General features: G+C 52.0%; 3 protein-coding genes across 10 annotated transcripts; 2 read left to right on the forward strand and 1 right to left on the reverse strand.

The window, feature by feature from the left end:
* Window positions 1-354: 354 nt before the first annotated feature.
* Window positions 355-10,861, reverse strand: SHC1 (SHC adaptor protein 1). Of its 3 annotated transcripts, XM_049880658.1 has the most exons (13): window positions 10,703-10,861; window positions 6,942-7,109; window positions 6,277-6,347; window positions 5,703-5,766; window positions 5,436-5,555; window positions 5,142-5,195; window positions 4,905-4,956; window positions 4,592-4,718; window positions 3,586-3,784; window positions 3,428-3,497; window positions 3,213-3,347; window positions 2,810-3,048; window positions 358-2,012 (listed from the first exon to the last, which is right to left on the reverse strand). In XM_049880658.1, exons 2-13 carry the CDS (start codon window positions 7,104-7,106, stop codon window positions 1,884-1,886), a joined length of 1,425 nt encoding a protein of 474 aa, XP_049736615.1. In that variant the 5' UTR covers window positions 7,107-7,109; window positions 10,703-10,861; the 3' UTR covers window positions 358-1,883. The 3 variants fall into 3 exon arrangements, with proteins under 3 accessions (XP_049736614.1, XP_049736613.1, XP_049736615.1); XM_049880657.1 differs by lacking the exon at window positions 10,703-10,861 and having other exon boundaries at window positions 355-2,012; window positions 3,213-3,344; window positions 6,942-7,975; XM_049880656.1 differs by lacking the exon at window positions 10,703-10,861 and having other exon boundaries at window positions 355-2,012; window positions 6,942-7,974.
* Window positions 10,862-11,125: 264 nt separating this feature from the next.
* Window positions 11,126-14,640, forward strand: CKS1B (CDC28 protein kinase regulatory subunit 1B). Its single transcript, XM_049876017.1, has 3 exons — window positions 11,126-11,259; window positions 13,459-13,586; window positions 14,197-14,640. Exons 1-3 carry the CDS (start codon window positions 11,201-11,203, stop codon window positions 14,247-14,249), a joined length of 240 nt encoding a protein of 79 aa, XP_049731974.1. The 5' UTR covers window positions 11,126-11,200; the 3' UTR covers window positions 14,250-14,640.
* Window positions 14,641-17,088: 2,448 nt separating this feature from the next.
* Window positions 17,089-23,762, forward strand: FLAD1 (flavin adenine dinucleotide synthetase 1). 6 transcript variants are annotated; one of them, XM_049880665.1, is made up of 9 exons: window positions 17,254-17,411; window positions 17,833-18,056; window positions 20,045-20,366; window positions 20,439-20,789; window positions 21,425-21,572; window positions 21,988-22,086; window positions 22,167-22,356; window positions 23,366-23,439; window positions 23,543-23,762. In XM_049880665.1, the coding sequence occupies exons 2-9, from the start codon at window positions 17,976-17,978 to the stop codon at window positions 23,676-23,678; spliced, it is 1,401 nt and encodes a 466-aa protein (XP_049736622.1). In that variant the 5' UTR covers window positions 17,254-17,411; window positions 17,833-17,975; the 3' UTR covers window positions 23,679-23,762. The 6 variants fall into 6 exon arrangements, with proteins under 6 accessions (XP_049736618.1, XP_049736619.1, XP_049736622.1 ...); XM_049880661.1 differs by lacking the exon at window positions 17,254-17,411 and adding an exon at window positions 17,089-17,144 and having other exon boundaries at window positions 20,045-20,789; XM_049880662.1 differs by lacking the exon at window positions 17,254-17,411 and adding an exon at window positions 17,102-17,123 and having other exon boundaries at window positions 20,045-20,789.
* The last annotated feature ends 34 nt before the right edge of the window (window positions 23,763-23,796 follow it).

A 23,796-nucleotide genomic window follows, 5' to 3' on the forward strand; every position in this document is an offset into this window, starting at 1 on the left:
CCATTCCGGACAGAAAGGGTCGCCGCAGGCAGGGTGCGCGCGCGAGCCGAGGCGCGCGCCCGGGAGGCCCAGGCATCCTGGGGATCCGGCGTCCCGGCGCGAACGGGCCGCCAGCCCGCGCCGTCCTGCCCGGCAGACGCAGACGCCCTCCCGGGGACGGCTGGCCCCGCACGCCCCAGCCTGCTGTAAACCCCCATGGCCGGCGCCGACGCTGGAACCGGCAGGAGCCGGGCCGGGTGAGTCAGGCCGCCGCCGCGCCGCGCCGCGCCGGGGCCGTCCGCACCCACCTCTCCTCCGGCCGCCGTGGGCCCCCAGCGAACAGAGGCCTGAGAGAGGGACTGAGAAGACGCCAAGGTAGAAGAAATACGGACTTTAATGATTTCCCTTTGGTATAAGGTGAGACCCGTGAAAACAACAGACAAAACAAGGAGGCGAAGAGTCAGCCAACTCTCCCTTATCCGCAAGGCCTAAAGAAAGAGCAGGGCCGGCTTCTTTGTGGCCACACCAGGCCTAGAGCAGGGTCGGGCATGTAGAAGGTTCGCAATAAATTAACTGCAGGTTTCCACGTTCCCCTTCGTGAAACTTCAACACTTAATCAGCCAGACTTCTGCCGCCCAGCCTCAGCGGTAAGAGGCCCAAGATTCTCTAGTTCTAGATCTTAAATCCACTTTTCTCTACCTCAGGTCTCCTGTTAAAAAGATTATGCTGCCGGTCCCAATTACCTCACTGTCTAGGGTGAGGAAAATGCCGATAGTTTTAGAAGGGCTTTGAAAAGTCAAAGAGGTGATTATATAAACGTAATCGACGATAATCATTTTGTGCTCAAGAATAAGCCACGTAAAACAAAATTAGGTAAGTAAATCTACAGCCCTAAAATATCTGCGTATAAAATAAAAAATAAAAGCAGTTCCAAATCTGAAGATGGTATTTGGAGATTGTCTACTGCTTTAGAGTCTGGATGCCCGCTTCCTCCTCCACAGACTCCTCCCGAGAGAGTTAAGTGTCCAGGAGGCCCAGACTCAGTCTCCCCTCCACCTGCCCGGCCCCAGCAGGGGAAGCAGGACAGAGGCTACAGGAGGAAGGGCTACACTTTGGCTGTAGAGTATAACTTGCATGCAACATGGAGGGGACAGGGCTTACGAAATGTATATACAGACCCCTCCTGTGAGGGGCCCCGGCCAGGAGGCACTGAGCAAGGGAGGGGTCCATCTCCCCCCCGGCCGGGAGGGGGCTCTGGAACAGTCTCTATAAGGGTTGCATATCCCCTGAGAGAGGGGACAGCTGCCCCTCCTGCCTCTGTTCTCCCAACCCAAACTGGAGGGAGTGCTGAGCAAGGAGAGGACAGGGTCCTAGAAGCCAAGAAGGTGTCAGGACCCTTGTCCTTGACCTCAGGGGCCCAAGGAGAACTCTTTGCATAAAATATCTTTAGACCTAGAAGATGGTCAAAGGCACAAAGTTAAAACACTGGGGGGAGGGAGGGCTGTGAGGGATCTGGGGGGTGCCCTAAGCCCAGGGGTAGACCAGAGGTTTGACTCATTCCCCCTTTCCTGGAAGGGTGATAGCTCCACTGGGCTTAACAGCACAGGACATTTTCCATTACAAGGAGGCACTGCCCAGGCCTCAAGCACCCCCCTTCTTGGGGAAGGGGGTATTTGGTTGGCACAGGCAAGGCCTAGGTAAGGGGACCACTCTGTACATTAATACTTTGGTGAGGTTTGGGGAGAACCTGGATTCTACCCCAGTCTCCTGACTCAAACCCTCTCAGCTGGATGCTGAGCCCAGCTCCTACATTGAGGCCAAGCCCACAGAACGAGAGATCCTGAGAGTCAGAGAATAGGGTGCAAGGGCTGGAGAGCATCTTCTGGAGACAGCATTTGGATGGATCACAGTTTCCGCTCCACAGGCTGCTGTAGACACAGTTCGCTGCCCGCAGAGATGATGGGCAAGTGATTGTCCATGTGGTAGCTGATGAGATGACTGACACTCTCGAAACGATGATCCTTTGTCCGAACCTGGGCAGGCAGAGGGAGAGGGTCAATTCAGGTGAAGAGTCAAGTAAGACCTCAGCCCCCAAATCAAGGAAGCCAGAATATTCAAGAAGGTTGAGGAAAGAGAAAAAGATGGCAGGGGAGTGGAGACATCAGCCCAATCACCAAGGCTTCTCTAAAAAGAAGCTAGAGATGCCTGGGAATGGGTAGGACAGTGAACTGGGATAAGGCAGAGGGGACATCTGCCCAAGAGTCCCTTCCTTGTCCTGGAGGAAGCTGGCATGTCTTGCAGGGAGATAACACAATGCAAAAAAAGATGTGGGAAGGAAGCTGAGATTACTGTGGCAAAGAGACCAAAATTGTGAGGGACAGTGAGCCAGTATAGACAGGAAAAAGAAGGATACTGGTCTGAGCCTTGAGTCTGGGGTAGCTGGGGGGACCCTGGCTTGTCTTGAAAGAGGAGACTAGGGGTCTAGCCTGTAACCATCTGACATTGGGCTTCACAACCGCTCCAAGGTGGTTTTCTCATCAAAAGAAGGGTGCAAGTGAGATGAACACTAAAGCCCCTTCTAGCTCTGCTGGGCTTAATATTCAGGGTGGAGGGAGCATAGCTCAGGTTCAGAGATGGGAGAAGGGAGGGAACCCTAAGCTGCCGGAGAGGGAACACCAGGCTCGTTGAAGAACAGGAGAGGCTCGTATAGAGATACTCAGCAGGGAAAGTCTAGGAAGCAATGACTGAAGGAACAGAGCTGCACTGGAGGATACTGGACCTTCCTTTCTGCACCCCCCCAGCCCCCCCCCCAGCTCTCCATCACACTCACCACACCCTCAGGGTCCACCAGTAGCAAGTGCTTGGGCTGACCACTCTGCAAGCCGGTGAGCACATACTGGCCGGGTGTGGTTGTGCTCTCCCGCACCAGGAAGTCCCCGTTGAGCTGCAGCAGTGCCTCAGCCTCCCGCCGGCTCAGCTTCCCGTGGAACCAGGGCTCCTCTCGGAGCTGCTCAGCCATGGACATCAACTGGGGAGGTGGAGGCACCCGAAGGGCATCTTCAAAGGGCTCTGAGGGTATAGAAAAAGGGCTAGGAGAGGCAGCTGGCACCACACACTCCCAGGACCCGGACATTAGGGGAGCGGAGACCGGGAAGGAAAGAGCAGACAGATGGGTGGGAGAAGAGGAACCACGAAGGAAGATGGGGATGCATAAAAGAGAAAGGAGCACTCACTCATGTCAAAGAGGTCCCGGGGTGCACTGCCATTGATGGCAGGATTGGGGGGCCCGCCCCCGCCCCCTGCTTGCCGGACCTTGTCTAAGTTCTGGACGTTGACATAGGAGGGATCATCAAAGAGCTCTCTACCTGCTAAGGAAAGGGAAGGTTTACAGTGACTAAAGCCCAGCCTCCTGCGCCTCTGGCTCTGCCCATCTCAGCTCCCTTCATACCTGGGCAAGGTTGCAGAGGTGGCATCTGTTTGCGGACTTCAGGTTCCCCCCCGACAGGCTGACCCACAGGCTGCAGGGACAAAAATAAGGTAAAACCAGAAGCTCTAGCCAGACCACTCCCATCCTGGACCCAGCCTACCTCCATCTAAGCAACTCACCAAGGTAGCCCCCAAGTGGCTGGGGGTCTGGCCACCAGGCGGAGTGGGCCGAGCAGCCCCTGGGGTGGCTCCTTCCCGAAGCCTCATGTCCACCACCCCCCCAAGAGGGGGTTCCTTCCCCGGGAAGTCATTATAGTACTGATGGTCAGGTGGCTCTTCCTCCTCCTCATCCCAAGCTGAGCCATCAAAGCCAGCCATCCTGAGGAACAGGAAGGAGTGCGAGTGTGAACGTGTGGGTGGGGCGGGAGGATGGAAGGGGAGGAACTAAACAGCAGCCGCTTACTGGGCACTTATTACATATTAGGCCTCAGGCTGGGTGTTTTATATACATGACCGTTTCCTCCTCCTGACAACCCTGTAAGGTAGGTATTTCCTTCCTCGATTTTATAGATGAGGAAAATGAGAGAGAGGTGAAAAAAAAAATCTGTCTAAGGTCATACAACTAAAAGGTGGTGAAGGTGGGATTTAAAGCAATCTCCCAAGGCAGGGAAGGGAACCACTAGGTAGGGGGAGGTGGGGGAATCACAGAATCTTTTAGCCTCCTCAAAATACTCAGTACCTACTGACTCCACTGTTTATCCCTCAAGGCCTGAGTTGGGAAAGGAACATCAGGAAGAAGACAGCCTCCCTCACCCAAATTCTCCTAGGGGCAGGAAAAGGCAGAATGCAGGACAGAGAAATGGGCAAGAAAGAGGGATGGGCCAGAAATGAAGAGGCTGGGACTAGAAGGGCCCATCTAGCCAGGGACAGAGGTACAGGCTGGAGGTCTGGGAATACAGCTCCATTGAGGACAAACGAGGAAGAGCTGGCCCTGCAGCAGGCAGGGCCTCAAAAGCCTTTCCTGATGGGCCACAGGAAACTTAAGAATCGCAGGAAGTGGGAAGCAGGGGCATACAGGTATTTCCTTCCCTGAACCTCTCAAGCTCAAGTGTGGGAACAACAGACCTACTTTCCCAACTAGGCTCTGGGGCCCAAGAGCTGCCCCACTCCCTCCTCACCTACTTACCTGTCGTGGGGAGTGACTAGCTTGGGTGGATTCCTGAGGTACTGTTTGAAGCGCAACTCAAAGGCCTGGCCAATGGTGCTGATGACATCCTGAGCAAGCCCTTCAGGACACTCCAAGATGTGGCAGGCTGGGGGCATAGCAGAGGCTGTCAGTGAGCTCTGAGGTGGGGGTTGCCGGGGGAGGCGTGGACAAGAGCTCCCATGATCCCCAGCAGGAGCCCCTGCTTATCTCCCAGCAGGGAAAGAAGACCCCAGTCCTGCTCACCTACCTCATGGATAGTGAGCCCCACCCATTGCTCCCCACCACGCCTCACCTCTCTGATTCACGGGGTCTTTGGCAACGTAGGCGACATATTCAGCTGTGTCCTGGGTGGACAGTCAAAAGAGGACAGTTGGGGAAGTTTTATACCCCCACCTCACTCCTGACCCCTAAGACCCAGTCCTTTTCAGATATCCCCTCAGTACTACCATCCTCACATCTCTGGCCAGTGTCTTCCCAATCCCTAGCCCCTTATTCTTCTCCCACCACCTTTGCTGTCTGCTCAACTCACCGGGTCTCCGCCGGATGCAAACGAGATGGATTGCATGTGGTGGTTGGCAATGATCTGAGGGTTAGGGGAGGGGATGGAGAAGGAAGGGAATGACATGTGTCAGACAGCCCCAGGGTCCACCTGGGTGCCCCCAACCCTAGCCCACCCACCCTCCTGGCTTCATACCCCATTGTTCTCATAATTTCCTCATCCCTACTGTCCTGCTGCCCTCTCTCCTTGTTTTTTGCCTTCATAACCAGATTTCCGTTTAGCCCCCCATCAGTGTTTCTGGTCCCCCTGCCTCACCATACCAACCTGTTTGCAGTCAGCTGCCATGAGGTTAAGGCTGCTGGTGGAGACTGTGAGAGTGATTGGCATTCCAGCAAATTTCAGGTTACTCCTCCCCAGGATGGAGCTGAGTGGACGGCTACAGGGCTAGGGAAGGGGATTCAGAAGCTGAGGGTTCCCAACAACAGGAAACCACACTTCTGCCTTTTGGCTTTCTCCCCACATGCCCATCTGCCTTCCTCCTGCCCCTCCACATCTCCCAGCAGCATCCGTAGCCCCATCAGCCCCAGGTACCTTTCTCCTCCTTGTTGCCCCCTTAGCACCCGGCACAGCCTCACACACCAGACTGATGGCCTCCCTGGGGAAAGAAGGGTACTCAGACCCAGAGCCTGCCTCCCACTCTGCTGGGGCTACCACAGGGCTGGGGGAGGGGAAGGCCAGGCCAGACTCCAGGGGCACTCCAGGCTCTTTGTTGTGGCAGATTGAATTAAGGGCCTTTAATATTTGATGACACTGAGAGGCCGCTTCCTGGCTGATTGGGTTAGGGCCTCAATGGGTATAGCCCCACCTCCTTCCGGCCACTAAATGTCCTGGTCCCTTCCCAAAGGCAGCAGCAACTTTCAATCTGCCCCCATTTTCCACTCAAGCTCCACCTGCTAGCTGCTTCTGCCACCTCCCACACAACTCCCAGGGCTGGACAGGTAAGGAGGGTCAGGACCACAGTTTCCCTTCTCATTCATACAACTTGCTCCCTTCTCTCAATCCCCTTTACCACCCAAAATAAGCCACCTCTAGACCACAACCACGTGATCCACTTCCCTTCTCCCCTTTCCCAGGGCACCCACAATCCGCCGCCACCCCCACTGACCTGGTGACCTGAGTCCGGGTGTTGAAGTCCAGGGCACGCATGGACTGCAGCACCTCCACACAGCCCATGTACTGAGGGGAAGGACAGAAGGGAGAGGGGAATAACGAGTCAGCTGCCTCCCATCAACCCCTTCACAAAGGACCCTAGGACTTCTCCCTACATGGTCCCTGAGGGAAGTAAAGATGTGCAAGTTCTGCCCACTGACCATGGCTACAACCCACAACGTGCAAGACAACAGGGGAATGAGGATAGAAAGAAAGGGAAGCTAGGTAGACCTCAGGCATGAGGAAGAGAATTTGGAGGGGAGTGACAGGCACTGGGTGGGGTGGAGACAATCTAGTGACATCTCCAAAAAGGGGGAGGAGACTGGAGGGGAGAATCAAGAAGTAACACATTCCAACACTTCCTAAGGGCCTACCATGTGCTGGGCATTGTACTAAGCATGGCAGGGTGGGGGGTGGGGGAGTCAAGAAGGAAGGGGGCCCAGGCAAAACTGGAAGGGAAGGGGCTACAGAATTGGAGAAAGGCTTAAGAAAGGAAATGGAACACAGGAACACAGTCCTCAAGGAGGGGGTTGTTAGGGAAAGAGATAGCAGCAAAGTTGGAGTGAGCAGAGGAACTGGAAGAGGGTCTGGGAAGGAGTGGAAGGGAGGATGTTCACTCACCCGAACCAAGTAGGAAACCCCGGGTCCCATGACTTTCTCGTTGGGATGCAGCCAGCCCCGCGTGGGCTTATTGACAAAGCTCCCGTGGCGGGTCCACTCCTCGCCCCCCAGCTGGCCCCCTTCCACCCGAGTCCTGCGCCCGCCGCCTCCACTCAGCTTGTTCATGTCCTGGAGGAGGTGCAGGGGGCCTGAGTCCAGCATGGCTGCCCCTGCGATCCCCTCCCCATCCTCGGCTGCCCTTCCTGGCTCCCCTCTTGGCCCTGGTCGCCCCCCAACTGGGTTGGCCAGTTTCAGGTTGCTCATCCGGGGGAAGAAGGAGCACAGGGTAGTGGGACTGTCGTCCCCAGGCAGAGGTGGCAGGATGGGCCCTAAGGATGAGGCTGATGGGGAAGGCAGCTCCTCCGGGGGCGTGGACCCTGAAGCCCCCTCCTCCAGCGATGACAGAGACTCATTCCGAAGTGGGTTGTACTTGGGCTTGGGGGGAAGGAGATCCATGGCTGGGGTGAGAGGGGTGCTGCTGCCCAGCCCGGCCCCCCTGCCAGTCAGGGCAAGGGGGCCAGGCAGGAGGCATCCCCAGGCCCTTAGCCTGGTCGGAACTCTATAGCCCAGGGGTCTCAGGAGTCCTGAGGAGGGAGAGAGACAGGTAGCTTCAGCTCCCCCAGCTCAGCCCCAAACAGTTTCAGGGCCCATCTCCGCCCAGCATGGAGCCTCTTCTCTGGCGAGAGGAGAACAGGCTGGACCCAGAGCTGCCTAGCTCCTCCTCAGGGGCGGAGAGCTGAGGGGAGAGACCAATCCCAAGGACAGTGCTGACTCACAGGCTCTGAGGGGCTGATCCCCCACTGCCAACCCAACCTAGAACCCTTGCTGGGTTAGGGACAGCGACGTCCCTCTTCCCCCACCTCCAAACAACCAACCAGCTATCTGGGGAGGAGTAAGGTGGGCGTTGAAGGGAAGGATAGAGGGAAGGAAAGGAGGGAGATAAGAGGAGGTCTGGATCAGTCCAAACCGGACATGGGCAGGCCAGGGGGGAAGCAGGAAACCAGGAAAGGGAGAGGTGGGCGGGGGGGGGGGTGGGGAGCAATGAGGGAGGAAACAGAGACAGCTGGGGGTGGAAAAGGGAGGGGATCCCTGAGCTCAGCACTTTCTTTCCTGTCCTGGTCGAACACTCAAATTTCCCCATCTTCCAGCCCAGGCCACCTCGCCCTTCACTAACACACAGTGGGGCTGTGGACCTAGGGAGCCGGAGCCATTAGCATCCTCTGCCACAACAGCTGTGGACTGGAGGTAGGGAGATGGGGAAGGGAAGGAAGTGGTCCCAGTGGATGTAGAGAGGGGCCAAGACGAAGGGCGAAGCTGGTAAAGTAAGGAGGAAGTCCAACCTCGGTGGTGCATCAGGGAGCCACAAGGCAAGAGCTGGAGCAAGAGGACAGGTTGGCTGCGGCTTCTTCCCTATGCAAGGCACCCACCATGGCAAAGAGCAGCAGCCCACAGCCAGGCACTGTTCTGGCTGCTTTTCCACAGGCACAAGTTAGCAAAGCAAGCTGTCAAAGCTGAGAAGCGGATGGCCTGGGTACTAACTCTAAAGTCAACTCCCCAGTCCTGCCAGGTATACTCATACTCTTCCTCTTGCAGTGGTGACTGGGAATGCCCAGGTGTCCACCATGGAGCACAGTGTCCCTAACACCAGGGAAGGAGTCTGGCTGGGGGAGGTGGGAGAGTGTGGCAGCTCTCCAAGAGAAGTGGGGCCTCCAAGCTACAAAGGGATAGAGAGAACAGAAGACAGATCTATGTTAATAAATACAGGAGAAAGGGATGCCAGGAGAAGATGGGCTGAGGCCGGACACAGGGAACAATCCCGAGCCCATCCCTTCCACCCACAGCTTCCTGTCACAGCTGTGCTTGAGGGGATCACAGAGGAAGTTAGAAAGTGGCCAAAAACAAAAAGATACACATACCCCCAGGATCACCTCAGAATTACCCTATTTTTTTTTCAATTTACTTCAGAGAATAAAAAGAAGGGAATAATCGTATGATTACAGTGATAACAGTACCAGCACTTAAAACGTGTTATATATTGTGCTAAACGCTTTCACCTCCCCTTAGTCTTCATCCCAGAAGAGCTCATCACTCCATCCACCACTCCTGAAAAGGAATTCTATCACTTCATTTCCTAAGGCCTCAGCTCTCAGGCAAACGGAGAATGAGGAAAGGATTCTGCCACAGCCTCACACCCCCCCAAAACACAAACACACACCAAACCCGTTGCCGTCGAGTCAATTCCAACTCATAGCAACCCTATAGGACAGAGCAGAACTGCCCCATAGAGCTTCCAGGGAGCGCCTGGTGGATTCTAACTGCTGACCTTTTGGTTAGCAGCCATAGCACTTAACCCTAATCTTTAGAGATGGCCGTTCTGTGGAGTCTGCAGTATCCAGAGGCAGGGAGTGACCAACAGGTATGGGCAGTTGGAAGAAAAGAAAGAGGAAGTTTAACTCTAAATTTGCATAGGGAGAAAGGAGATTGCCTACTGGGAGTCCCGGTGATTGGGTGTGGGGAAGGAGCTGTGCCTGGCTTCTCAGCCCAGCAGGGAGGAGGCAAGAGGAGCGGGAAGTAGCAGGAAATGGCGAAAGCCTCAGGAATGTTTCCAGTAGGGAAGGCTGGGCAAGCGGAGCCAGGAGGAATGCCCAGGCAAGAACTCTGGTTTGGGGGAAGGGAAGACTGAGGAGTCCCTTAGAAAAAAATCAAACCGCAAAATAGGACACTGCTCCCCATCCCTGCTCCAAACCACCGTTCTGTCTGGTGATAGAAAATTTTGGCTCCTGTCACAAGCACATGCCACACACTAACGAATCCACGGCCCTACCCAACTCCTGCGGTACAGGTACGACTTGCAGCTGTTTCTGGGGTGGACTCGGTCCTGGGAAGTGGGCTGGCAATGGAGGGAATAGGGCTGGGAATCTATGAGCAAGTCTCTCTACCAGTCTCGTGCCAAACCCCAAGTCCAGCCCACTTCAAGCCGGTCCACTCTAGGAAGGGGGGTAAGGGAAAGGAAAACGGTGCCTCTATTCTCCCACTTTTCAGGGCCAGAGATGGGAACTGTGACTTCCCACCCGGTGGAGCATGAGAGCGCAGGAGAACTGAGTCCAAGGACCTGAAAGACGGACCGGGAAGTGTAAGCACGTGAGACTTCTAGAATTGAAGACAAAACTTCAGAGGTGATGACAAGGATAAAGCCCCAGCGGGGGCGTGGCCCCTAGGACGCGAGCAAGGGAAATTTCTATGAGGAGAGGCTTCTGGACGATCAGACTTAGATTAAGGAAAGGGCGGGGCTTCTAGAGGGGCGGGGCTTCTACAGAGGCGTGGCTTCAACGGATTCTCGAATAGTTCTTTGAAGCGCGAGGGTTGGCTTGGCCCTTTTGGGGGACAGGCTTCTTGACAGACAGGAGTTAGCGGAAAACCGTCGCAAGAAGGCGGAGCTTCGGCGACTTGGAAGCATTAACGAAGGGTTTCTCGTAGTAGGGTTTGGAAGCATGTCTAGGGGTGGGACTTCCAGGAAAGATGGACGACTGGGTAGCGTCAGGAACAATAAATAAAAAAAAAAATCACGGTTCAGGGAGCCCCCTGGAGCTGGGAGGTGGAACTTCCGCGGAGGGGGTCGCAAGGGGCGGGACTTAACAATGAAGACCGGAAGTGGGGTCCCGGGAGAGGGGTTCCGGGGTGGAGATGTGGATCACCTAAACAGAAAAAACGTCAAGACTCACCAGGGCTGCATGGAGTCTCCGCACCGCACCGCGGGCCTGTTTGGTTCCGGATTACGCCACTGCCTCCTTAGGTTCCCTCTCCAACTTTCTCCCCGGACCCGGCCTCCCTGGAGAAACTTTATTGCTCTCACTTCCGGTCTCACTAACCCCTGACCCTCTACCTCACCGTCCCTCCTTCACCCGTCCCACTTTCTCGAGTCAGCCAATGGTAGCGCGAGAACGCGCACAGGAGCAGTGGTAGCCAATAAGAGGCCTATTTTTGACCCAAACTCGTTCTTGAGAAACGTAGGACCTACCCTCCAATAAGGACCCTAGTAGTAGTAAATTTAAGCCAATCGGAGGCTTGAAGGTGGAGCTGTCCCGCCTTGAACAAAAGGGACCAATAAGAAGTGTGGGCGGTGTGTTTGAAAGCGAGGCCAAAGGGGGTGGGAGCGCGTGCTGCTGGGAGTTGTTTGGAGGTTGGCGGCGCGGGTCTGAAGTCCCTCAGGCTGAGCGATTATGTCGCACAAACAAATCTACTACTCGGACAAATACGATGACGAGGAGTTCGAGTACCGGTTAGTGCCGGCGCGGGGGCCTTAACGAAGTTGTGAACCTTGTCAAGTGAGGGCACGAGTTAGTAATGAGGACTGAGGCGACAGAATTGGCGCATGCGCGAGAGATGTACGGGGTGGGTTTGAGCCGGGTGAGGCGTAGAGAGCATGCGCGAGGGGTGGGACGCTCTCTGAAAAAGACAAATTGGTTGAAAATTTGGAATAAGCCCTCTGTTGAGCATAGATGGGCGTGGTTAGAGTGCTGACTGCCTTCACCCGTGCGGATTTCTGAATCTTTCTCGCAGCTGCTGGCAAGTTGAACTTGCCTTGCGATTACTATCATAAGAATACCATAGGACCCTAGAGCCTACCGGGAGAAGGTGGCAAAGGCAAAGCTGGAATTTTCCTCGTGTCCTCCGTGCGAGGAGAGACCGAGTGCTGCGGGCGTGGCTGTCCGGCTTATTTTAGGAAGGGCGCTGCTAGGAACAGGAGTGGGAAAAAAACTGGCCAGGAACACTGAGAAAAAACTTACGATGGATCTGATAGATGGCTTCAAATATTTGAAGGGCATCTATTCATGAATCAATTATGGAGGGCTTATAGTTTTCAGGTGTTCTGCCAAGGTGCAAGAATAAGACATGGTCTCAGCTTTCAACGAAAAGTCTTAAAGATACTAACAGACTCCAGAAAGGTGATAAATGCTATGGTGGAGATGTTACAGGGTGTGATGGGAGCACATTAAACCTGCTAAGGGGAAAGATCTGAGAGAGCTTCTTGGAGGAAACTGCCTGAGATGAGGTTCAAGGAAGGATGGAGAAAACAGCTCTGACCAAAATTGTTTTAAAAGATAACTGGATAGCCATCTACCAAGGGTGGTGAAAAAGGAATCCCTGAGTTGGATGCAGAGTTTGCATTGGATAAATTCTAAGTCCATAATTCTAGATTGGAAAATGAGGGAAAGTAGAGGATTCTACAACTTGACATTCTCCTAATCTTTATTAATTGTAATACTTAAGACAACTTCCTAGTTTGCGTCTTGTCTCCGCAATTGTAGAACATAAAATGGAAACTTGCTTTTCTTGTCTCTACACCCAGCCTAGTGAAGGCCACAGGGTGCTCTGGAGTGTGTTCGTAGATAAAAAAGACACATCTCCATGCCAGGTCCTTGGGAAAAGACCCAGGCCCTTCTTGGACTCAATTAACTTTCTTTTCCTCAGCTGTTTTCCTCTACATCTGAACTAAACGAACTAAAACTGTATGCTTATAACATCTTGGCAGAGTTAGGGGGGAGTCACTAGTTTCATCCCCTGGAAGAGAGAACAATGAGCTCGGCAGTGGTGTTTTGGTTTAAGAGGTTATCTATTTGTCGTTTGTTTCATTATGCACTGAAGCCAAACGTTGTGCCCAGAGCTTGTTAGAATGTAAGCTATTTTCAGACCTTTAGGCTAGAACTATGTCTGGAGAAAACCTGTTAATAACTGAGAGGGAGCATTTAGTACATTTGCATTGAGCATGAAGTCTGTCCAGGTTAGCCCAATTCAGAATCAGAGTAATTTTTTGCAATGAAGAGAGACTTATCCTTGCTTAGGAAGGTGTGAAGTTTCCCAAAAGAAGTGTCATGACACATCCCTTCAGAGTTAGGAAAATGAGATTTGGGCTAGATTTTCAAGAATTAAGACATGTCCTTTTCATCCTTTCAGTGGCCCTTCCACCCAGCAGTCCATGTAGGCCTTTCCACAAAATGACTTCACTTTCTTGCCAATCCTTTCAGAACTCAGTTAACAGCTAGACGATTATAAGCTCCCTGACAATGTCTCAAGAGTGCTCGCTCATTTGAATTATTCATTAATTTGTACTTTTTAGTGTACTTTTGTGAGGATTTACATAACTTGGTCTGTATTTATAGCTGTCTCTAGCCCACAGTATAAGCCCTGGTGGCACAGTGGTTAAGAGCTTGGCTGCTAAACAAAAGGTCGGCAGTTCGAATCCACCAGTTGCTCCTTGGAAACCCAATGGGGCAGTTCTACTCTGTTCTATAGGGTTGCTAAGAGTCAGAATCCACTTGACAGTAATGCGTTTAACCCCACAATAAGATTGTATAAACTCCCTGACGTGAAAAACTAGTTTCTCTTTTCTTTACTCTCTTGGCTTTGTATGCTATTTTATTTAACAGACTGTACCCAGTACTGACAAATTCCCTTTCTCCCCTTGTTTCTGTTACAGGCATGTCATGTTGCCCAAGGATATAGCCAAGCTGGTCCCTAAAACCCATTTGATGTCTGAATCTGAATGGAGGAATCTTGGTGTTCAGCAGAGTCAGGGATGGGTCCATTATATGATCCATGAACCAGGTTAGTGGTGTGGCTGAAAGCAACCATACAAGACTGCTACATGGAGGGAGTAAGATTCCACAACCCAAAGAAGTGGGGGGAGGGACGATTTACTGACCTTTTTCCCACCAGCCATCTAGAAAAACTGGAGTGACCAAAAATAAAAATTAAAGTATCTGGGGAGTTTAGAGCCAGCCTGTCACTGAAAGCCCCCTTTAATCTTTAACTCAGCCAGAGAGTACTCTTTTTAAGGCCTGATATATCCTGGTAGAGGTTGTAGCCCCTGCTTCATTCTCCATCAGAAAGCCAGTTCTTGGATGTGTTCCAGATAAGCCAAGGAAAGTATATTTCGTGATAAGACACCAGACACCCGGCTGCCAGGCAAAACTAATAAAGGACACTCCAGGGCTGTACAAACATAGTAAACGAACTGATATTAACAATTCTGTAGTTGGCAGACAGGCCAGACTTCTGGGTCTGCTTCTGAGGCCATATGCTTAAATCTTAAATTAGTTATAAAGATCTGAGTGGGTGATAGCTCGGAGGTTGGAGTGGGATGGGCTGGGATAAACTATAGCCTGTGCATAGAATGGTGTGAGCTTGTCTCTCAGATTTCACTCACTCTTTTCAGAACCTCACATCTTGCTGTTCCGGCGGCCACTACCCAAGAAGCCAAAGAAATGAAGCTAGCGAGCCACTTTTGTGCCTTAAGCTGTGCACAGCTGTCCTTACTGGTTAATGTTGCCTTCTTGTTTCTCACTTTGATATTTAAAGGATGTTCAATACACTGTTTGAATGTGCTGGTGACTGCTTTGCTTCTTGAGCAGAGCCACCACAGCCCAGCCAGATGAGTGCTCCGTGGGCTACAATCTCAGCTGCGTGTGACCCCGGAAGATGGAGTAAGCATCTGAGAATAAGACCATGGGGCTCAGTTACAGGAATTGTGTAAACTTGCTGTTTCGTTTTTTTCCTGCCGGGTATTGTATGTATGGTGATTGTGGATTTGTGTTTCGCTGTATTGGAAACTTGCCATTTTATTCAAGAAACCTGTTCCATGTTAAAACCCCTGATTAAAGAGGAAGTTTTTATACTCTAGTTCTCTAATTTTAAGTCGTCCCACCGCCCCCTCCCCGCCCCAACCCATGATGAGCATCCCATTCAATATCATTGTTCTAATTACCTGCTCTTCAGTTAGATAATGAAGCTCATCTCTTTGTTGATAATGAGGTTTATTTCAACATTCAGGTTAACTGGTTTTTAATCTACTTTGAGCAGACTTGCTGTCAAACAGCTACTGAAATATATTTCACTGTAACTGCTGGTCTGGGGTAGAGGTTATGTAGGGACAGTCTTATCTCACTAAAACATCATGAACTATTTTCTACAGTCCTGGATGCTGCCTTTAACCTAGTCCCAGTGTTTGAAGGGTGCTTGAGGGCAGAGAGAAGAGGCTGTCCCTTTTTGGCCAAAGGGCTCAGGCATACCTGTGTACTCACTGTGCACAAGTTTCCTGCCATCTTGGGAGGTTCTTTGGGTGGGCCTTGGAATGCCTAGAGATTCTCACTGAATTGGTCTGGGGTGTGGCCTGAATGTAGGCATTTCAAGCATTCTTAAGGAAGTAGTTTAAGTCCCCGGGTGGCCGAAAAAGGTTAACGCAAAGCTGCCTGGCAGCCTGCTTTGGAGCTGTTCTACTCTGTACATGTGGGGTCTTGGAACTGTTTTTTTTATATAGGTAGTTAATAGCATTAAGCTTTGAGAAAATAGTTATGGACTGTAGCTGTTTAGGAAAACGTTTCACCGAACATTATCTTGCCCTGGTGGCGTAGTGATTAAGAGCTTAGCTACAAACCAAGTTTGAATCCACCAGCCGCTCCTTGGGAACTCTATGGGGCAGTTCTCTGTCCTGTAGAGTTGCAATGAGTCGGAATTGATGGCATTGAGCCTCTACCTTGAAAGATAACAGCAGCACTAAAGATTATTCTCCTCCTCTCTCCTTGTCTTCCATCCATTTATTCCTAGAGTAGTTGAAATAGTTCTCCCAAGTGTGGTTCCTGGACCAGGACCGTCAACATCACCTGCAAACTTGTAATGCAAGTTCCTGGGTTCCACCCTAGACCCACTGAATCAGAAACTGAGGGTCAGGCCCAGCAATCTGTTATAACGAGCCCTTCAGGTGATCCTGATGCCTGCTCAAACTTGAGAACCCACTTGCAGAGGATTGGGCCAGAGTTGAATTTCTTTTAATTGAACACATACAAACACACAGCTTTTTACTTGAGAAAGGATGGTCTGGAAACGTGGCTATACCATTCACTTTAGTGTTTTGTGGTTGTTGGCGGGCATACCTTCATCTTTCTGAGCTTGTTTTCCGTCTGTAAAATGGGTATGATCATATCTTACAGAATTTTTAGGAGAGTAAAATGAGGCCTGCTGTGGTTGGGCAGCCCTGCAAACAATGAATTTTAGACGCTCACTACTCAAAAGGAGCCCCTGGATGGTGCACAGTTAAGGGCTCAATCACTGGCCAAAAGGTTGACAATTCAAAGGCACCTCAGAAGACAGGCCTGGTTATCTTCCAAGAGGTCATACTCTTAAAAACCCAACGTTCTTCTCTGCAAACACTTGGGTTGCCATGACTTAGAATCAACCCGATGGCAACTAAAAACAACTGCTGAAAATGTCCACAGACCAGCAACATCCAGCACTCCAGACCTTGTTAAATGCATATCTAGGACCCACTCAAGCCTACTGAAATCAGAATCTTCATGTTAAAAAGATCCCCAGGGCGAACATTAAAGTTTAAGAAGCACTTTTAAGCCAATGGCAACTGAAATTGGAGTAAACTAGGATGATGTGAGAATCCAGAGTAGACACAAAAGGCACTCCCTACTCGCTGGCCTCACATGTACCTACAAGACCTATGATGGGGAGAGGCGACATTTAAACGAAGCACATCTGGAGCCAGGTGGGGCAAGAGAAGGTTTGGCACCTATTCTTGTCAGAGGTTTAGTAGTTTTGTCATTATACAAGTGACAAAGTTCCACCAAAAGCTCACCTACTCCAAGATCTTCCTGTCACACAGGCAGTGCTGGTAATCATTCTTCGTGTCCATATAATTTCTTTCTGCTACGATTTCTAACACCACTACGGGCCCTTGACCCCCTTAGCCTACAATTAGTCATAGTTAATGAAAACAGCATATGCAAACAAGAAATCTGAATACAGAAGGGAAGTAAGAAACAAGCCTCCCTGTACCTCCCACACTACAAGTAGAGCACTTCCAGCCATAGCTCCTTTAGCGCCCCAGACCCCTTAGGTCCCGCCCCAGTATTTCCGGGCGAGGGGGCGGCCACGTGGTCGTTGCTAATGACAACCCAGCACCGTTCCCACCTACTGGCTAAAGTCCGCGAGCGACAATCAACTTCACCAATGGAAAGCTTGAGGGCGGTCTGAGCGACAGTTAAAATGGCCAATTAATACGAGGCAGGTTTGAGTCTAAGGCGGGACTCCGAATACGGAAGCTGTCCCGGGACATGAGGAAAGGAAAGCAAAAACAAGGTGAAAGGGCAAAAGAGGCAGGTGAGAGCTTGGAAGAGCTCTGTGGTCGGAAGCGTGGTGGGAAGAGAGGGGATTCCGGGCTAGAAAGGGTGCGGAAGTCTGGAGGAGAGGGCCACAGGCTGTGGTTGGGGGGGTGGAGGGAGGGAACGTATTTAAATATCTATCCTGGATAGGGTAGACTTTTAAAAGGGCAGGTGCCCCAAAGAGAAGAGATTTAAAGGTGCAGATGCCTAGGATAGAGGAGACCCTTGAGAAGACCGGGTCTGCAAACAGAAGACATTTAAAGGGGTAGGTGCTCGGGAAGACAAGACATTTAAGAAGACTGGAACCAGGCTTAGAGGACATATTTAAAGGAGGATGGCCTGGGGTTTGAGAACTCGTTTATTAAAGTGGCAGGGATAAAGAAGTCGCTTGTCAAGGGCCCTGGTGGTGCAGTGGTTAAGCGCTCGGCTGATAACCAAAAAGTTGGCGGATCGAACCCACCAGCCGCTCCGCAGGGAGACAGATGTGGCAGTCTGCTTCGTAAAGATTACAGCCTTGGAAACCCTATTGGGGCAGTTCTACTCTGCCCTCTAGGGTCGCTGTGAGTCAGTATTGACTTGAGGGCAAGGGGTTTGGTTTTGGGGGGTTTTGTCAAGGGCGTGGTTAGAGAAGACTCAAAGGAACGTGCACACCAGCTCTCCCCCGTTGTTTTTTCTGGCTCCTCCAGGTTCCCTTGACCCAGGACCCCCGTTCCCAGGCTATGGCCCCTAGTGCCCTGTAGACCTGGCGGGACCCCAGTGCTTACGACCCCTGTTTCGGGGTCTGGGTGGCTACTGGAGGGCCTTGCAGAGGGGCAGAGGAGGCAGGACCATGGCATCTAGGGCCTCTGAATCTCCCCTTGGGCGCAGCGTGACGGCGGGCATCATCATTGTTGGAGATGAGATTCTCAAGGTGTGTCTTGGACTGAGGAGGGGGGAGGGGCGGCGTTCTCAGGTCATTAGGAGACTGCCCGACATCCTGCAGAGGGAGGGTAAACCTGAGTGGGAGCCCCCTTGCTGCAGTCGGGTTCTGGAGGGAGTCCTACCTACTGGAGAAAATGTGACCTTTCTTCTCTCAATTACTCTGTGAAAAACTTGTAGCAGGTCCCTCCGATTTGCCCAGCTGTATGGTTAGGGAGTTATCCCTAACTCCATAAATGACAGAGAGTTGAGAGTCTAGAGAAGGTACAGGTGCATGTATTACTTATTTAAGAGTTATATTCAGCCCATTTGAAAAATGATTCAAGGCACCAGCAGTGTGAATAAATGAGGTAAAAGGAAAGTACTAGAAGGGAGGAATCCCTTCTGAATGATGAGGAGAGTCTTACTAGAGTACATGTCATTAGTTAGGCTTTGAAGGATGGTAGGTTCTTGACAAGGGAAAATCAAAATTAAAGATTTAGGACTTCCAGAGAGCAAAGGCCTAGAAGTGTGAAAGCAAATGTCTTTAGTGAACAGAAGTCAAGTAATCCAATTTTACTAGGTATCAGAGTCATAATAGTAATATTGACCCCTATTTACTGAGTACTTAAGAGGGCCTAGCAATGAGTTTATTACATCATGTGTAATTTTACTAATCCTCACAACCCAACTATGAAGTTACAGTTTTATTTATAAATCTTAATTATAAAACTGAGGCCCACAGAGGTTGAGAACCTTGCCGGTGGTTACATAGCTAGGAAGTGGTGGAGATGGGATTCCAGCCTGACTCCCCCTTACTCCAGAACACAAAATCATAACCACTAAACCCTATGTAGAGAAGCAGAAGATGAGACTGGAAAAGAAGATTGGGTACACACCACACAGAGGCAGCCTTAAACACTCTGCAAAGGAATTTGAACTTTATCCTGTATACAATTGGAAACAACAGATGGCTTTTGAGCCCAAAAGTGATGCAATTACAGTCACGCATTAGAAGGTTACCCAGGAGGCACTGGGCAGAGCATTGCGGCTGGAGGCTGGGAACCTGACCAAGAGCTGTCGCCATTTTCCAGGTGAAAGGTGCCAGGGGCCTACTTAGTGGCAGTGGGGACAGAGAGAAGAGAGCAAATGGAAAGAATTTCAGAAGTAGAATTAGCAGGATGAGCACCATGCCTCATTCTGCAAGGAGAGTGGACAGTACCTGGGGGTGCTATGGACAGTGTCTAGGGATGCCATTAACTAAAGTGACAGCAGCCAGGGATATGGTAAAGCTAGCCAACAAGCACTTGGAGTCAAGGGACTGAAACTGGGAAGGAAGATCAAGATTGGTGAGGAAGCAGACTGGTTGTCCACGTTGTTGTTAGTTGCCATCAAGTCAGTTTCGACTCATAGCAGCCCCACTATGTGCAGAGTGGAACTACTCCATAGGGTTTCCAAGACTGTGACCTTTCCAAAGCAGATCGCTAGGCCTGTTTTCCAAGATGCCTCTAGGTAGGTTCAAACAACCAACCTTTCAGCTAGTAGTCCAGCACTTAAACGTTTATACCACCCAAGGACTATAGAATTTAACATAAGCATAGAGGAGGTCTGAGCCCTGGGGGCGCAGTGCTTAAGAACTCAGCTGCTAACCAAAAGGTCCGCAGTTTGAATCCACCAGCCGGCTGCTCCCTGGAAACCCTATGGCACAGTCTACTCTGTCCTATAGGGTTGATATGAATAGGAATTGACTTGATGGCAACAGGTTTGGGTTTATAGATGAGGTCAGAGACAGAGTGCAGAGAAGGGAGGCCCAAGGTGACTAACTACATTTCAGATGGGTTTTTCTACTTTTGTACCCAGTCCAGGCTGCTCGGCAGGTTGAGGTGCTATCCCCCAAAGAGCAGGACACCCCATCATCAGGCAGCTGTCATGCCCTCCCCCTCTGCCCTCATCCCCACAGCACTGACATTTTCATCCTCTGCCTCCCTTCCTTCTCTCCAGGGACACACTCAGGACACCAACACCTACTTTCTTTGCCGGACGCTACGCTCCCTGGGGGTCCAGGTGTGCCGAGTCTCTGTTATACCTGATGAGGTAGCCACCATTGCAGCTGAGGTCACCTCTTTCTCCAGCCGATTCACCCACGTCCTCACAGCAGGGGGTATCGGCCCCACTCATGATGACGTGACCTTTGAGGCAGTGGCACAGGCCTTTGGGGATGAACTCAAGCCACACCCTGAGCTGGAAGCCACCATCAAAGCCCTAGGAGGGGAAGGCTGGGAGAAGATGTCCCTGGTGCCCTCGTCTGCCCGCCTGCACTACGGTACAGATCCTCACACTGGGCAGCCCTTCAAGTTCCCGCTGGTCTCCGTCCAAAACGTCTACCTCTTCCCAGGCATTCCGGAGCTGCTGCGGCGAGCACTGGAGGGGCTGAAGGGACTGTTCCAAAACACAGCTGTTCAGTTCCACTTGCGGGAACTGTATGTGGCTGCCAATGAGGCCTCTATCGCCCCCATCCTGGCGGAGGCCCAGGCCCACTTTGGACACAGGCTTGGCCTGGGTTCCTACCCTGACTGGAGCAGCAACTACTATCAGGTGAAAGTGACCCTGGACTCAGAGGAAGAAGAGTCCCTGGAGGAAGGTCTGGCCTACCTGACTGCTCGTCTGCCCCAGGGGTCACTGGTCCCCTATGTGCCCAACGCTGTCGAGCAGGCGAGCAAGGCGGTGTACAAACTCACTGAATCAGGTAGAGGCCTCCTTCAGTGGCAGCAGGAACCAGCCATTGGTGCCACCCTAAGTCTCGGGAATGCAAGGGTTGTTGGGGGCTTCCCATAAATCTGGGGAGGGTAAAGGATAGCTAGTGTTGATTCATTCATCCTTCCAATACTGACTGAACACCTAGTTTTGCCAGCACTCTGCTGGGTGTTAGGATATATCTCAACAGGACAGGTGTCTGCCCTGCCCCTAAGGGCCAGTAGTTTCATAGGAAAGGTAGACATTAATCAGATCTCCATGCGAGTGATGAAGGGGACTGCACAGCAGGGAGCTCAGCCTTGATCTGGGGTCAGAGAAGGCTCCTCTGGGCAAGTGACATTAAAGCTGAGGAATAAGGAGGGTTTGGTCAGACCAGGAGGTGGGCAAGAGCAGCAGTATGAGAGGGCCTTAAAGGAAGCAGCATGGGGCTTAGGGGAATGGAAGGTAAGGTATGGCTGAAGGCAGACAGTAGACTCTGCAGGGCCTAGTGGGTGACATGAAGGAGTTTGGACTTTATCCTAGGAACACTGGGAAGGTATTGGAAGGTTTTAAGCCAAGGCAACGTAGCCCCCACTCCCCTTTGATGGCCATGTATATCTGACACCCTCTTCCCTGCCTGCCTGGCAGGGTCTTCTCTGGGGCAAAAGGTGGCAGGCGCCCTGCAGACCATTGAGACGGCCCTGGCTCGGTACAGCATCGCCCAGCTCTGTGTGGGCTTCAACGGGGGCAAGGACTGCACCGCCCTCCTGCACCTCTTCCATGCAGCTGTGCAGAGGTGAGCCTGCACCCTGGGAGGCAAGGCCCCAGGGATGCCTGATCAGCCCCCCTCTCCTGTTCTGCATCCCTGGAAGCAGGGAGAAAGCAGGGCGGGGCGGTAGCCATGGTGACCTCTAAGTTCCATTCCCCCACCAAATTTATTGAGCATCTGACACTTGTCTGGCCCTGGGTGTGGGTGTGGAGGCCACCTTCCCTGCCCACAGGGAGATCACAGTCCTGTTGGGGAGGTGTGCTCCAGATTTGAGAGGTGAGAGGTCAGAGTGGGCTCCCCAGGGAATTAGAATCTGATGGATGGAAAGGACAAGGACAGGGAAGGGGAGTGTGTCCATCCCTGAGCCCACAGAGAACAGTGTGGGCTCTGGGAGCCAGCTTTTTCCCATAGAGGCAAGCCTGTGGATTCTTCCCCCTCCCAGGAAATGCCCTGCTGCCCCAGAACCCCTGCAGATCCTGTATATCCGCAGCATCTCCCCTTTCCCTGAGCTGGAGCAGTTTCTACAGGACACCATCAAGAGGTATAGAGGCCCGGGCGTTTGGGCTCCAGGAGGGGTTTGGCAGGGCCCACTCCTGACCCCCACCTCGCCTCCTTCCTAAGGTATAATCTGCAGATGCTGGAGGCTCAGGGTGACATGAAGCAGGCCCTGGGGGAGCTGCATACACGGCACCCTCAGCTGGAGGCTGTCCTGATGGGCACCCGCCGCACTGACCCCTACTCCTGCAGCCTCTGCCCCTTCAGCCCCACCGACCCAGGCTGGCCTTCATTCATGCGCATCAACCCACTGCTGGTAATAGGGGAGAGGATGTACTGCCTTCAGCTCTGTGTCCCCCATGGTCATTGTCATCATCACACCCTACACCCCAAAAGGTGGAGGGCTTGGATGCTGGGGCTTCAGGGACAAAGGATGGGTCCCTCATCCAAGGAGGCAGTGCTCTTTGTTCATTCAGTCTTTTGACCTGTATTTATTGAGCCCTGGTGGCACAACGGTTAAGCACTCAGCTGCTAACTGAAAGGTTTTCAGTTCCAACCCACCCAGCTGCTCCACAGGAGAAAGACCTGGCCACCTGCTTCTGTAAACATTACAGCCTAGGAGACCCTGTGGGGCAGTCCTCCTCTGTCACATGGGGTCACCACGAGTCAGAATCAATTTGACGGCCCTTAACAATTGAATGGCAGACATTGTGCTATCTACTATGGATAGAACAATGACTTAGACCTGTGTCATCCAGTATGGTGGTAGCCACTAGCTCTTTATACGTAAATAGCTATGAATACTTACAATTTTCATTACATAAAATGAAATACAAATGACTAAAAACCACTGAACCATACAGTTTAAAGGCATGAGTCTTATGGTATATGAATTATATCTCAATTTTAAAAATTAAATATAATTAAAAATTCAGTACTTCAGTTGTACTAGCCACATCTCAAGGGCTCAGTCGTCATGTGGGACTGGGGGCTGCCACACTGGACAGCACAGATATAGAACACCCCCATCAGTGTAGAATGTTCTGTCGGGTAGCGCTGGCTTAGATAGACATGGCGCTCCCTGCCTTCCTGGAGCTTACACTCCACTGTGGAGGGTGGATTGGAAATATAGAGGGGAGAGAATGAAGGCTTTCTCTTTGTCGTTGCTTAGCCTATACAGAGCAAGATACACCAGAGAATCAGACAGCAGTTACACCCTCTCTCAGAGGGCAAGGGAGCAGAAGAGCTTTGAGTGGGCCCTTTCCAGGGTGTGGGAGAGGGAAGTCAGGTATTTGTGACGATTCTGTGATTCTCTGACCTCCCAGGACTGGACCTACAGAGACATCTGGGACTTTCTGCGCCAGCTGTTTGTCCCATACTGTATCCTGTACGACCGAGGGTAAAGGTGTTGGGGGAAGAGAATGGGTGTGGGGGAATGTGAGGGTGCTGGGATGGGTAGAGCCACCCTACCATACACTTGACCTCCATTCTCCCCACTCCAGTTACACGTCACTGGGGAGCCGGGAGAACACAGTGCAAAACCCGGCCCTGAAGTACCTGAGCCCAGGAGGACACCCCACCTACCGCCCAGCCTACCAACTGGAAAATGAGGATGAGGAGCGGAACTCCCGAATGTGACCTCCCAACCGTGCCCACTTCAGGAGGGAGGGAAGGTGGCTGATCTGGGATGTAACCTCCCAATAAACCGTGCCTCTCACTGTGCCCGTTGCTCCAGCAGTGTCTTCCTGCTACACGG

Source organism: Elephas maximus, chromosome 3 (assembly GCF_024166365.1).
Source record: "Elephas maximus indicus isolate mEleMax1 chromosome 3, mEleMax1 primary haplotype, whole genome shotgun sequence".
Lineage (NCBI taxonomy): Eukaryota > Metazoa > Chordata > Mammalia > Proboscidea > Elephantidae > Elephas > Elephas maximus.

What these genes read in the sequence shown, in the direction of transcription:
- SHC1 (XM_049880656.1), bottom strand. Translation starts at nt 7,436, where the DNA reads ATGGATCTCCTTCCCCCCAAGCCCAAGTACAACCCACTTCGGAATGAG. An exon ending in GGGCAACAAGGAGGAGAAAG is followed by an intron (nt 5,556 to 5,702) that starts GTACCTGGGGCT and finishes CCCCTTCCCTAG; the next exon opens with CCCTGTAGCCGTCCACTCAG. An exon ending in AGACCCCGTGAATCAGAGAG is followed by an intron (nt 4,719 to 4,904) that starts GTGAGGCGTGGT and finishes CTATGCCCCCAG; the next exon opens with CCTGCCACATCTTGGAGTGT.
- CKS1B (XM_049876017.1), top strand. Translation starts at nt 11,201, where the DNA reads ATGTCGCACAAACAAATCTACTACTCGGACAAATACGATGACGAGGAG. An exon ending in GACGAGGAGTTCGAGTACCG is followed by an intron (nt 11,260 to 13,458) that starts GTTAGTGCCGGC and finishes TTTCTGTTACAG; the next exon opens with GCATGTCATGTTGCCCAAGG. An exon ending in TTATATGATCCATGAACCAG is followed by an intron (nt 13,587 to 14,196) that starts GTTAGTGGTGTG and finishes CACTCTTTTCAG; the next exon opens with AACCTCACATCTTGCTGTTC.
- FLAD1 (XM_049880661.1), top strand. Translation starts at nt 17,976, where the DNA reads ATGGCATCTAGGGCCTCTGAATCTCCCCTTGGGCGCAGCGTGACGGCG. An exon ending in TTGGAGATGAGATTCTCAAG is followed by an intron (nt 18,057 to 20,044) that starts GTGTGTCTTGGA and finishes CCTTCTCTCCAG; the next exon opens with GGACACACTCAGGACACCAA. An exon ending in TTCCATGCAGCTGTGCAGAG is followed by an intron (nt 21,573 to 21,987) that starts GTGAGCCTGCAC and finishes TCCCCCTCCCAG; the next exon opens with GAAATGCCCTGCTGCCCCAG.